Source organism: Triticum aestivum, chromosome 6D (genome assembly GCF_018294505.1).
Source record: "Triticum aestivum cultivar Chinese Spring chromosome 6D, IWGSC CS RefSeq v2.1, whole genome shotgun sequence".
NCBI lineage: Eukaryota > Viridiplantae > Streptophyta > Magnoliopsida > Poales > Poaceae > Triticum > Triticum aestivum.
The window spans coordinates 51200189-51213899 of record NC_057811.1 but is presented as its reverse complement, the minus strand read 5'-3'; the positions used below and the strand labels follow the sequence as shown (position 1 = coordinate 51213899).

At 45.5% G+C, this 13711-nt stretch overlaps 1 protein-coding gene across 1 annotated transcript; it reads right to left on the bottom strand.

Annotated features, from left to right (window-relative positions):
• Positions 1–2506: 2506 nt before the first annotated feature.
• LOC123143470 (3-isopropylmalate dehydratase large subunit, chloroplastic) lies at positions 2507–7876 on the bottom strand. Its single transcript, XM_044562400.1, has 13 exons — positions 7744–7876; positions 7197–7655; positions 7018–7086; positions 6823–6939; positions 6207–6281; positions 6031–6108; positions 5859–5954; positions 5639–5688; positions 4914–4968; positions 4695–4826; positions 3708–3755; positions 3473–3631; positions 2507–2866 (listed from the first exon to the last, which is right to left on the bottom strand). Exons 1-13 carry the CDS (start codon positions 7795–7797, stop codon positions 2726–2728), a joined length of 1533 nt encoding a protein of 510 aa, XP_044418335.1. The 5' UTR covers positions 7798–7876; the 3' UTR covers positions 2507–2725.
• Between the last annotated feature and the right edge of the window lie 5835 nt (positions 7877–13711).

Genomic DNA, 13711 nt, shown 5'->3' with positions numbered 1-13711 from the left:
ATAGGTTTGAAGCTTCTTACCTAAGCTAAGAACACCTTTGCAGCAGCAATTAAGTCTTCAGTCTTACCATCAGTGCACGAATCAATATAGACTCGGTCAATCTTGACATCCTTGCATTCTCTTGCTGGAGCATTGTTGTCAGGGGAATGTGGCTGCATATTCATGGAGACACATCAAACTGGTAGACACTGTAAAATCTGAAAACAGAAAGTCACTCAAATAAGAGAACAATTTAAATCAAAAGCTTGTGCATATGCCAAAGCACCATTCATAACATGACACAAAGATCAAATGATGAAAAATCTAGATGGAAAACACAAAGGCTGGCAGCAGCATGCGAATTCTAATACACAAGACAAAATATGGGCAATATTTTGCGAATGTCAGCTAGAGAAGCAGATGTCGAGTCCGAGTATAATTTCTCAAAATATGTAGTACTGCAGAGTTCCAGATTGCGATTCAGAATGACACACGTTTAATCAATAAAAATCCAATTTGACATCTTCTTCTATTTCTTTTCTTTCAGCAGCTCATTTCCTTTAACCAATCCAACCAAATCTTGCCCAACGAATAATTGGACAATGAGATGAGAAGTATAATCCATGTAATCGGTAGTAGCTATCTAAACTCCTTCCGGAGCAAGTATCTGCCAGGCTTCAGTACCGCTACCGCACCACCGGCAGGCCCGTTCTTCACGGCCAGCTCCGCCGCCGGCGACCCCTCGTGCGGCTGCTGGAGCAGGGCCTGCTGCCACTCGGCGACCGCGGACTCCGCAACGAAGAGGTTGGTGATGTCCCTGAGCGGTGCCCGCCTCCGCGCCCTCCCGAGCCGCTTGAGCTTGCAGCTCTTGACGGCCACGCCATGAGGACGGGCGACGGCGGCGGTGGCAGGCGCCAGATTCTCCTTGTCGGCGCGGTCAACTGCCATCTCGGAGAAGAGAAGTGCTGCCTGGCTCTCTTGAAATCCGGCCGGCACGGTGATGGGTAGGCCTAGGCAGCGAGGTGGCTGGGTTGGAGCTTGGGATGGGACTGGGAAGATCTTCCATGGGTACTTGTAGCGGAGGTAGGTAGGAGGGAGCGAGAGGGAGGGGGATGAAAAGATTTGAGTTTTCGGCGGAAATTTTTGGCTGGAGAGGAGTGGAGGAAGCGGAAGATCTGCGTTTCCTGCCATTTTTGGTCGGAAGGCTCCAACAGCCGGCGGATCTTGAAAATTTTCGCGAAATGTTTGGAGGAAATCGGGATCCGAGGCGAGGAAGAGCGCGCTGGAAACTTTGGCGCGGGGGTAGGGGAGGGAGATTCGAAAAAAAAAATTCCTGCGGTTTGTGAATGGCTAATTCGAATTTTTTTTTCCCTGCGGTTTGTGAATGGCTATCTTCACACGGGCTAATCCTACAGCTGGGCCGGCCCACTTATGCGATTCGCGTAATGTTCCTTCGCTGCTGTTTCTTGCGTTTTTGTTTTCGTTTCTTCCGTGGTTTTTTGCTTCCGATTTTTCAGTGGTATAGTTCTGGTTTTTTTCCTTTTTCGTTTCATTTTTTCTGTTTCCCTTTTTTTGTTCTCTTTTTTGTATTACATAAAAAGTTCGCCGCACAATACATTATTAAGAAAATGTTCATTGTATATTATGAAAAAGTTCACCATGCATTATAAAAAAAATCATTGTGTATCAAAAATTTGTTCATTGTATATTACAAAAAACTTCAATGTGTATTTAAAAATTGTTCACCGTATATTACAAAAAGTTCATTGTATTTAAAAATGGTCATGTTATATTTAAAAAAGTTTAGCTTGCATTTTGTTTTTTTTAATACGATGATATTGTGTGAATGTCCTATTTTGTTTTCAGAATTTTCCAAACACTTTAAAACGTGCTACCAGAGTTTGGTGCACCGGTGCACCATATATTCTCCCTCTTTTTTCTGGATGTGTGTAGCTATGAATAAATATAAACATGACACTGTTTAGCTTGTGTGTAGCTCCACCACCTGTGTTAAGCGAAGCTCCCAAAGAGACAGAGTTGAGCCATAGTTGATGAGCGACTGGATTCTCAAAAGAAAAAAGGTTGATGAGCGGCTATTTCTTCGTTTACTTTGGCACGTTTCTGTCGACATTTAGAGCTCCCACTCACTCCTTGTACCTCTTGCACCTATAGCAGTTTCAACAATAAAATGGGATTGGTTTCGAACAGAACTCGCAAGTTCTCGAGCAAAGGCGAATGGGCGCTGCTGTTTGTCAGGAAAGCCGAGCAACGGGCTGTTGTTTAGCTTCAAGTGCATCAACGGCCCTCTCTGCATCGTCGACCTCACCGCCGCCTCTGATCCAGCAAGATGGTATGTACCATCAAAATCAATGGAGAGAGATCAAGATGGTGAAGCACAGGTCCAAGAGTATGAAATGGGTACTCTGATGTATTCGCCGTTCGACATCAACAGCTACGAGATCATGTAACAGTTATGTTTTTTCCTGATCAACAGCTGCAGTATCATTCGGGAATGATGTCCTTTCTGTGGAGATGTAACAGTTATGTTTTGTTCCTGATAGCACACTCAGTAATGTCGGGAAAAAAAAGCATACAACAAAACCTTTCTCAGTTACAACTGCTACTCGTTGAGTAACTTATTTCTCAGCCGGACGCACAGATGACACATCTAAACTACAGTTTCAAACACGAATAAAAAGTACAGTACAGGACAGTCCGCAACACAAATTCATTGTTTTCGAGATCTCTATGACAGGAAGTCCCTGGGGTCCGTGACATAACCCGTCAACGCCGAGGCCGCCGCGGTGAAGGGTGAAGCCAGGTAGATCTGCCCTTCCTTGTGGCCCATCCTGCCAGGGAAGTTCCTGTTCGTCGTTGATACACAGACCTGCATCCAAATACATGACTTTGAGATCACCAAAAAACAATCTGTCAACAAAGCCGAATGGCAGCACGCTTGACATTTCTCTTAACACACCATGAAGGTCTCTACCTTAATACATGAAAATGGTATTCTACAGCATTTGCAGTTGTAGTTTTCATGAACATCTAACATGTGATATCTCATGCAAGTAAGTGCGTTCCCACTTCCCAATCAGAGGGATGTGGTAGTAAGGCCTGCTGCTAAGTAGGGATCAAAACTAATGAGGGAGCATTTTGTTTGCAATTTTTTGTTCACTATGCTTGAGAACGGCAGCCTAGAGCAAACTGGTGGCTTCGACTAGCAATTTTATACCGTAACTGAAACCCTAGGAGAGATGGGAGTCAGGAGCCAGCTACAGCTAGCCAACAATGTGGGGATATGTACAGCTAGCCAACAATGTGGGGATATGACAGTTCGGGGATGTTGTTTTTTAGGACAGCAGACATTTATCAGGATTCAAGGTCAAATGTCTTATCTAGAAAATTAACACAGAAGTCCCCCTTCTACATTTATATTAAGTGGCATGTCTATTGTACAGAACTATATTTGGAAATATTCGAAGATACTTGCCGTAGGTTCATTCATTCGTGCATATGTATCGCGAGGACCACCCAAACAAGCACCACAGTTAGGGCTAGCTGGTGTATCACAACCAGCCTCTTCAAATATTTGGGAGCAAGTTTTGCCACCAGATCCTGGTACGGGGAGACTATACACGTCCATCCACACCTGCAAGATTTAACATTCTTTTTAGAAACACGAACAGGAAGATGACTGAATTTGTATAATTTTATCACAAATTCACCTTCTGCGTCGCAGGGACGAGAAAAGTGGGAACCTTAACCTTCTTGCCCTGTATTAAGGAAACAATTTGTAGTAAGTCCAGTAATCATGGATTTGTGATTTAATTACTGCAATATGACACAGATGCATATCTAGGATTGAGCACAAAGAACTACAGCAATAGGATAGCCCAAGATGCTTTGCATACTGATAAATAAGTTAGCAATCATAATACTTTATGTCGCTCAGCCATACGGTCAGTCAAGTTGGAATTCTTACGTTAGGCAGGTGCCTAAATTCTAATAATGATCCAAACAATGACATTACTTTACTCTATAAATGGTCCTTGGTCACAACTCAATCATACTAAAGTTCAACCAAAGCGCAACTTAATTTGATCCTTGTACATTTACCCAGAACATGCCAACCCATACAGCCTTCAAAGTTCTCCATAATCTAAACATAACTATATGAAACCACTAATGCCCTTTGTGCATTGATGGTTGTCCAATATGCCGGACCAATTAGCTGAACCCAAACCTGGCCCACATTAGGCTCTTTCAGTAAAAGAAAACAATATGCGTGCCCCTTTTTTTTAGCTTAACAATATGTGCGGCCCTTAACCCAAACAATACCAGTTAGTCCTAAAACTAGATCCAATCGAATTAAGTGCATACTGAACCTGTCCTGATAATAATACTAGCCTATTCATTAGCACTGCAGGATAAGCTTGCAGAGCTAAGCTTATGTAGCCCACTGCCAGGCCTAATTACAGAAAACCTACAATAGTTCCTATTTTAATAACTACTCTGTTGAGTTCATAGTATAGAGAGGGAAGACAACATACAAAACTTATAAGAAACAAACAAGTAGAAAACCATTGGAATAATCGTACTCTGCAAGTTTCAGAATACATAGCCGAACCTCTGTATGCTAAAATGTATAAAAAGAAAACATAATCCTGACTATATATCACCAAGCTACAAGAAGTTGGTTTGAAGCTTCTTACCGAAGCTAAGAACACCTTTGCAGCAGCAATAAAGTCCTCGGTCTTACCACCAGTGCAAGAACCAATATAGACTCGGTCAATCTTGACATCTTTGCATTCTCTTGCTAGAGCACGGTTGTCAGGGGAATGTGGCTGCACATTCATGGAGATTACATCATTATAGAAGAGAACTAACAAAAACAAAACAGAGAATGCAAAAGAGTGGAATAGTTAACAAACCTTTGCAACTACTGGCTCTAATTTAGATACATCAAACCGGTAGTCACTGTAAAATCTGAAATAAAAGAAGTCAATCAATATTAGAACAACAGACATCAAAAGCTTGCACATATGCCAAATATGCCATAACACCATTCATAACATGAAACAAAGACCATTTGTTGACGAATCTAGAAGGAAAAAACACAAATGTGACAACAGCATTCAAATTCTCGGCCGCAAGACATCAGAAAATATGGGCACTATTTTGTGAATGTCAGCTTGTATGGCTATGTGCCACACAGTAAGGATAACTTATAACTGCACAAGGACATTCTAAATTTCCCAAAGGACGTCGCCTACTGAGAAGCACTACAGGTAGCCAATTATGTCCAAGCCTAACGGGTTCCACATTATTTTGATCAGCTGAAGAAAGTAGTGAAGAACCAGTTATTTAAATTTATTGCAAGTGCCCTGCACAAAGTATTTCAACACCCCTACCCTCTGTATAATTAATTAATATGCAGACTTTGGTTGCAATCAACGGCATTGTTTACTGGAAACTTAGTTCATCTTGACTTTGGACCAACCTTTTCGTCCATAAAATGCAAAAGAGACAACCTTACTATTGATTAGGTTCGAAATCAACTAGTGATGATTTGTGTGAGAAATATAGTTTTAATTAAACTGTCTAGATTGATGTACATATCTCAAGAACAAGAAGAGCAAGGAGAGACTGTAATCACCTGGCCTGAGCATCACTATAGACAGGCTCATATTCGACCGATGTCTTACCCTGCAGTGTATTGGATGGCAGATGATGTCACAATTACCATGATACAAAAATATTGTTAGCTAGTAACTGTAAATTGTACCCCCCCCCCCCAGTGGTTATCTCAAACTTTGAGGGGGGGAAAAGCACACTGCCTTCGTCCTACTATTAACATTCAGATGGTAGTTCAATACCTCAAGGTACTTGAATGTAGTTTCATCAGCAGGCACAACACCATTCTTTCCACCAGCTTCGATAACCATGTTGCACAGTGTCATTCGTTCTTCCATCTAGCAAGTGTGTGAAAACACTAAGCTCAATTTTACATCAAATGACAACTGATTAACCCAGCAGCACGGAACGTACAGTTAGACTTTCTATTGTTGATCCAACAAACTCCATCGATCTGTATGTTGCACCAGATACAGATATCTCACCAATAATCTGTAAACAGATATGACCAAGGATGAGTCATTTCAGTTACAATGACAAACTCCTGACGAAAAAAAAATAGCATAACCGAGACTATTTTGTTGGCTTACTTGTAAAATCAGATCCTTAGCGAGTAAATAAGGTGGCATTTCTCCATCTAATACGAACCTGATGGTTGGGGGCACCTGGAAATAAGATTAAACAGATCAAAACACCATTTTTTCCATAGGGAACACGCTGTATGCAGGAAAGAAATAGAGAAAAGTTTCTTCACGACATGAAAAGAGATAGCATGTTCAAAAACCAATATTTGATCACACTAAAAATAAACAGAATGTGAGAAGCATACAGGATGCAAAAATGGAAAAGACATCGATAACTGTTCTTTGAATGGTGCTAATCGGATACTACACCTAAATACCTAATACCTCTGCATTGGATGGAGTATTTTTTGATGGTCCAGCATATAATTTATAAACAGAAAGGAACTTATAGTTACTTCTATCAAATGCACATCTTAATTTTCCATATTCGTGCAATAAACTGTAGTTTAGTACAATATAATATAAAAATGTACAGAAGGTGAGAAACAAATGAAGAAACCCTGACACATCACTGAGATACAGAACCAAAGATTGCTCAGACTGAGAAAGATATGTCCCATCTGTTTCCATGGTAAGACTATTTTCAAATTCGACCCGGAAGTAATTTAGCATGCTTGCATACCTTGAGAAGAGCCTTTCCAGTTCCCATCACAAAACCTGCATCAGTGTTTCCGATTCCAGTTGCAAACTGACCAAATGCTCCAGCATTGCAGGTATGAGAATCAGTGCCAAGCAGAACCTATACATCAATAGGAACCAGGTTAAGCCTGTACAGCAAAACACAAGCTTCGAATAATTAGTATAGTCACTCAAATACCTCGCCCGGTCGGCAGTGACCTTCTTGGGCGAGCGCAATGTGGCAAACACCTTTGTAGTCTGGATTTGCCTACAACCCAAAAGTTCAAATCTTTTTTAAGCACATAAATCTTACTACTTTTTCTTGCATGAGCTTCAATCAGGAAGCTTATAAATGGAATGAATCAGCAAGGGGTATACTCTGAAATCGCTGAGGTCCTTGATGTCGTAAAAGTACTTAATCTTCTGCTCCTCGCAGAAGTCCCTGAGGATGTCGACGTTCCGGTTGGCCCGCTCGTCGCTGGTGAAGATGTAGTGGTCGGGGATGATGACGACCTTCTCGCGGTCCCACACCTTGGCGTCCTCCCCGAACTCCTGCTTGAAGATCCCGATGGTGCCGGGGCCGCAGACGTCGTGCGTCATGAGCACGTCCACGTCCACCCACACGTTCTCCCCGGGCTCGAGGCTGGCGCGCTCCGACGCCCGCGCCAGGATCTTCTCCGTCGTCGTCATCGGGCTCTTCACCGAGCCGGTGGACGCGGGGGAGCGCGGCGCGCGGGTCGGCGTCGCGACCGCGCGGACGCGCCCGGCCCGCGCGCGCCGGCTACTGGCGCCCGCGCTCAAGCGCTGCTGCTGCGGCGCCGCCGCGGCGAGCTCCTTCTGCGGCGGGGAGAGGAAGGAGACGAGGGGGTCAGCGGAGTGAGAAGCTAGAGGGGGGCGAGGGGAGGGGAGGGGAGAGGAAGGGAACCTTGTGCGCGAAGGCGGCGGAGGTGGCCTTGGCGGCGGCGGAGATGGAGGCCATGGCGGCGCGCGCGGTCGAACACCTTGAGGTCAATAGAGGGGATTGGGGGGTGGTGCGGCCGTGGCGAGCACGAGTCGGGCGTGTGGGCGAAGGGGGGTCACAGGCGGAAGGTAATATAAGGGTGTGTGAGGTTACGTGTTCGGTTTTGGCCGTCCGATCGGGAATGGACGGTGGCGCATGGGTTTGAGGTATCTGTAGCACAACGGGGATTGCATTCTAGTACTACGAAAACCAAATAATCCCAAAACACTTAGGCACGGTACATTAACTCCCTCGTCGTTTATTGTTTCGTGACATATCAATCAATAAAAGATGTGGGTCGTGCATGCTTTTAATGACTTGGGACTAACAAACATGACATGCATTGGTTAGTGCGGCCGTGGCGAGCACGAGTGTTCGAGTGTTTGAGGTATCTGCTGCACAACGGGGATTGCATTCTACTACCTGTCGAGTGTTCAAAAAAAAGAGAAATCAAATGCACTGTTAACATCATCTTCAACGGATGATGTAAAACACTCAAAAAACATTTTTTAGGCAATAAAAAGTTGATCATTTTTTGGTCATTTTAATTGGAAATCTAACCGGCCCGCATGAAACTGTTCTTTTTTGCGAGAAAACTTCCAACCTATTCATCTTCAATCATGACAGTATAACGAACACCAAAAAAAATAAAAATTGCATCCAGATCCGTAGACCACCTGGCGGCAACTACCTTTCAAGTCCTTTGAGAAATGCACCGAGAGCACGTCTGGTGCTAGGATGCAAAGCTATGTCCCATCAGGGGGTACCGACGTGGTATCGCGGAAAGGGGAGCGGTCAATTCAAGCGAGAGCTCGGTTGATGAGTGTGGGAGGGGATGTTCGTGTTTTCAGTCGTTAGAATGAGATCAGGTGGTCATGGATGACCTTTAGTGATGTGGGTTTTTCCTCTACATGTTGCTATTGTGGTTTTATTGGTGGCATCATTGTGCATATGCAGATTTTTTTTCTTTTTCTTTTGAGAGAATTTGAATAAATATAGCCACGGTCAATAAGTATTTTTATATCAGCAACAATTATTAAGTTTGAATGGTAACTTTGAGCAGTGTTTTAGGGTAAATTATAAGTACACCTTTTTTCTTCATGATCATTTTACATGAAAAATCCTAGTTATATATTGATATATTGTAGATATAACCACATGACCAAACGTATAAATGCTATCAAATTATTCACATGGTCAAATGCTATCAAATTCTTCACGGACTTATTGAAAAAAAATCCACAAACACCTCGCGTTAAAGGTGAAGGACTTACTTGGACAAGGATTGATTTTGTAGTATCTCCTAGCTTTAGCTCAGATTAAATCCAACAGAATACCAAGATTATGCGAATTAATACCAAACACGGTTTGTGTTTTATTCTTTAACATAGTACAAAAGAGAACGAAATACGCTTTTTTCAGCTTTGGGATTCCTAGCGCCACACGCAGAAGCCAGTAGCAAAGAGCCAAAGATTCATACGTGGTGAGCTAGCTCCATTTGGAGCTTTTTTATTAAAGTTTTATTATAAGGTCAGGCTCCCTTGGCCCCTACGTTGGCAGATTTGCTAACTTGACCCCTACGCCTTCTCAAGGCCTCCACTGGGTCTGTATGGCCGTCTCACTCGTGTCAGTGCGTCACTGGCTGGCCCGTGGCCACACATACGCCCACGTGCATATCCACACACACCGGAGTGGGGGGCTGGGGATCCCGCCGTAGTTTGTCCAACGATTCAGATGGCGGTGAGGGCGGCTAGGCTACTCCACGAGCTCCTCGGCATTAGAGTTATTTATCTGAAACCATCATGTTTAAAACTTAGTATCAAATTTAAACCAGTGTAAAAAAAATTAATTTCACGCCTAATCTATAACATAGAGCACTGATTGTCTGATACGTGCAAAAACACTGAAACTGACAAGTTGGCCCCACCTGTCAGGCTGACGTGGCGAAGACCAAAAATGTTGATTGAGTGATGTGGCAAATAAGAAGCGGGCCCCATCTGTCAATGACTAGAAGGCCTTCTTCTTCATATCACTTTTTCAACGAGGCAATCCATCGAACAGCTTTTGGGCACCAATCTTTTTCCTCTCGGTGATGAGCGTGAGCAGCACCAGTTCATCCGCCTCTACATGGAGCGCTGGCGAGGTAGGCGTGGAGCAGCGGATGCCCGTAGCTCCTCTCTCTGCCGCGCGCCGAGCTCGCCCGCTAGCGTTGCTCCAGTGCCGGTGCACGCACGCACGCGCCGAGGTGTGCAGTCACCAAGGGAGCGGCTGTAGTGCAGGTGCACGGACGCACGCTCCAGTGCCAGTGCATGCACGCATGCGTTGACTGAAGCTGCTAGCGTAGAGCACGCACGGGCGCCAACAGGGCAGCGGCGGCCAGAGCACCACGCCGAGGTTCGCAGTGACCAGGGGACGCCGCGCGTTGACTAGCGAACCAGCGAGGGTGGTGAGCGGCGCGGCGGCGGCTCTCGCGGACCTTGCCCATTCGTTGTTGACGAGCACGACGCAGCGCCGTGTGCATGATGGAGGCAGTTTGGCCGTTGGGGCAGCGCCGCTCCCGCGAGACGCGCCTCGGCCCAAGCGTGGACGCACGGTCTCGGATGACGTCGGCTTCCCCTCGCATGCCCACGGCTGAGGAGAGGACGTTCGCGGCGGGGTAGGCCTTTCTTCACGAATTAACACAAAGGACTATGAGCTTTTCCTTTAAAACATTAATCCTATTTGCATAGTCGGGTACATTAACTGGCATCTTTACTTTTTATACACGGTGAGACATGTCAGAAGATTCCTAGAATTAGGAGTCACATGCGTAAAACCACCATATGCGTGTCCTGATTTACAGAAAACCAACACTTTCCAATTCATGGCATTTTTCACCGCACACACCGCTTGACAGTGGCAAAAAACATTGAGCAATTTTTTAAGCTGTTTTTGACATGGCAACTCACGCACGCGGCGATAGGGGTGATGGCGCTGGGAAACGGCCATTAACAGTGGGGTCGGGATGGCCTCGGTCAGAGGCGCACGCTTGGCTCAACCAAGATGTTTCCGATAGGGCGCTACCTCACTCTCTCCATTTCGCTTTCATCCTTGCTCGCGAGCCCGAGCTCCCGTGATCCCTCTCCTTTCTCCAATGATGGCGGTAGGACCCGGCGGCGGTGGAGGGGGCACAACATACCACATCGAGGGTGGTATGGTGGTTATATAGTGTAGGCCCCCTAGGTTGCCCAATCTTTCACAACTTGGAGGGGATCAAGAGGAACACTCAAAAACTAAAAGGGAAACAATCAAGAAAAGTCCAATCACACATCCATTCTCATCACATACACATATATAAGATCCACAAGATACATGAAACCAAAGGAAAAATAGCAATAAGGGTAAAGTTCATCCTAAACCCTTAAAGTAGATGAGGTCTTGGAGGGTAGTTCTTCAAATCCACAAGGGAAGATGAAGGTCTTAGTGATTCACTTAAGGGTTCCTTCTCCTTAAGGAGGCTTTGATGATCTATGGTGAGATCCTTCTCCACAAGGAGGTTTGTTCCTCAAAGAGGGGACACAAGGAGGAAACTCTCTCTTCTAGTTCATCTGTATGCTTTGCTAACCTTGGGAAGGACGAGGGGGCGTCTATTTATAATACAAGTTGGATTGGGGGTGAGAGAGAAGGATACATAGCCACTAAGGGCGGGCTGCATGCAAGCAGGGCCGACTGCCCGAGTAGCTACTTGGATTGTTCGGGCAATGGCCGGATGATCTAGGTAGGAACTCGAATGGTCCGGATTCACCGAGAACCCACTATTGCCTTCCCGGACTCCTGGGTTGGTAGCCAGATTGTCCGGGTAGGAGTCTGGATGTCCAACCATGCGTGGGAACTGCCTCTTCTTCTCCTTGCTCCGCTTTTGTCCTAGTTTGGCCTTGTTCCGTAGCTTCTGCATGGTTGTCTCTGAAGGAAATATGCCCTAGAAGCAATAATAAAGTATTATATATTTCCTTATATCATGATAAATGTTTATTATTCATGCTAGAATTGTATTAACCAGGAAACATAATACATGTGTGAATACATAGACAAACAGAGTGTCACTAGTATGCCTCTACTTGACTAGCTCGTTAATCAAAGATGGTTATGTTTCCTAGCCATAGACATAAGTTGTCATTTGATTAACGAGATCACCTCATTAGGAGAATGACGTGATTGACTTGACCCATTCCGTTAGCTTAGCACTCGATCATTTAGTATGTTGCTATTGCTTTCTTCATGACTTATACATGTTCCTATGACTATGAGATTATGCAACTCCCGTTTACCGGAGGAACACTTTGTGTGCTACCAAACGTCACAACGTAAATGGGTGATTATAAAGGTGCTCTACAGGTGTCTTCAAAGGTACTTGTTGGGTTGGCGTATTTCGAGATTAGGATTTGTCACTCCGATTGTCGGAGAGGTTTCTCTGGGCCCACTCGGTAATGCACATCACTATAAGCCTTGCAAGCATTGTGACTAATAAGTTAGTTGCGGGATGATGTGTTACGGAACGAGTAAAGAGACTTGCCGGTAACGAGATTGAACTAGGTATCGAGATACCGAAGATCGAATCTCGGGCAAGTAACATACCGATGACAAAGGGAACAACGTATGTTGTTATGCGGTCTGACCGATAAAGATCTTCGTAGAATATGTGGGAGCCAATATGGGCATCCAGGTCCCGCTATTGGTTATTGACCGGAGACGTGTCTCGGTCATGTCTACATAGTTCTCGAACCCGTAGGGTCCGCACGCTTAAAGTTACGATGACAGTTTTATTATGAGTTTATGTATGTTGATGTACCGAAGGAGTTCGGAGTCCCGGATGAGATCGGGGACATGACGGGGAGTCTCGAAATGGTCGAGACGTAAAGATCGATATATTGGACGACTATATTCGGACTTCGGAAAGGTTCCGAGTGATTCGGGTATTTTTCGGAGTACCGGAGAGTTACGGGAATACGTATTGGGCCTTATTGGGCCATACGGGAAAGAAGGAAAAGGACCTCAAGGGTGGCTGCACCCCTCCCCTTGGTCTGGTCCGAATTGGACTAGGGAAGGGGGGCGCCCCCTTCCTTCCTTCTCTTTTTCCCTTCCTCTTTTCCTATTCCATATGGGAGGTGGAATCCTACTAGGACTAGGGAGTCCTAGTAGGACTCCACACTTGGTGCGCCCCCTCCTAGGGCCGGCCTCCTCCTCCATTGCTCCTTTATATACGGGGGCAGGGGGCACCCCAGAGACACAACAATTGATCCTTGAGATCTCTTAGCCGTGTGCGGTGCCCCCCTCCACCATATTACACCTCGATAATACCGTTGCGGAGCTTAGGCGAAGCCCTGCGTCGGTGGAACATCATCATCGTCACCACGCCGTCGTGCTGACGAAACTCTCCCTCAACACTCGGCTGGATCGGAGTTCGAGGGACGTCATCGAGTTGAACGTGTGTAGAACTCGGAGGTGCCGTACGTTCGGTACTTGATCGGTCGGATCGTGAAGACGTACGAATACATCAACCGCGTTGTGATAACGCTTCCGCTGTCGGTCTACGAGGGTACGTGGACAACTCTCTACCCTCTCGTTGCTATGCATCACCATGATCTTGCGTGTGCGTAGGAAAATTTTGAAATTACTACGTTCCCCAACAGTGGCATCCGAGCCTGGTTTTACGTTGATGCTATGCACGAGTAGAACACAAGTGAGTTGTGGGCGATATAAGTCATACTGCTTACCAGCATGTCATACTTTGGTTCAGCGGTATTGTGAGATGAAGCGGCCCGAACCGACATTACGCGTACGCTTACGCGAGACTGGTTTCACCGTTGCGAGCACTCGTTGCTTAAAGGTGACTGGCGGGTGTCTGTCTCTCTCA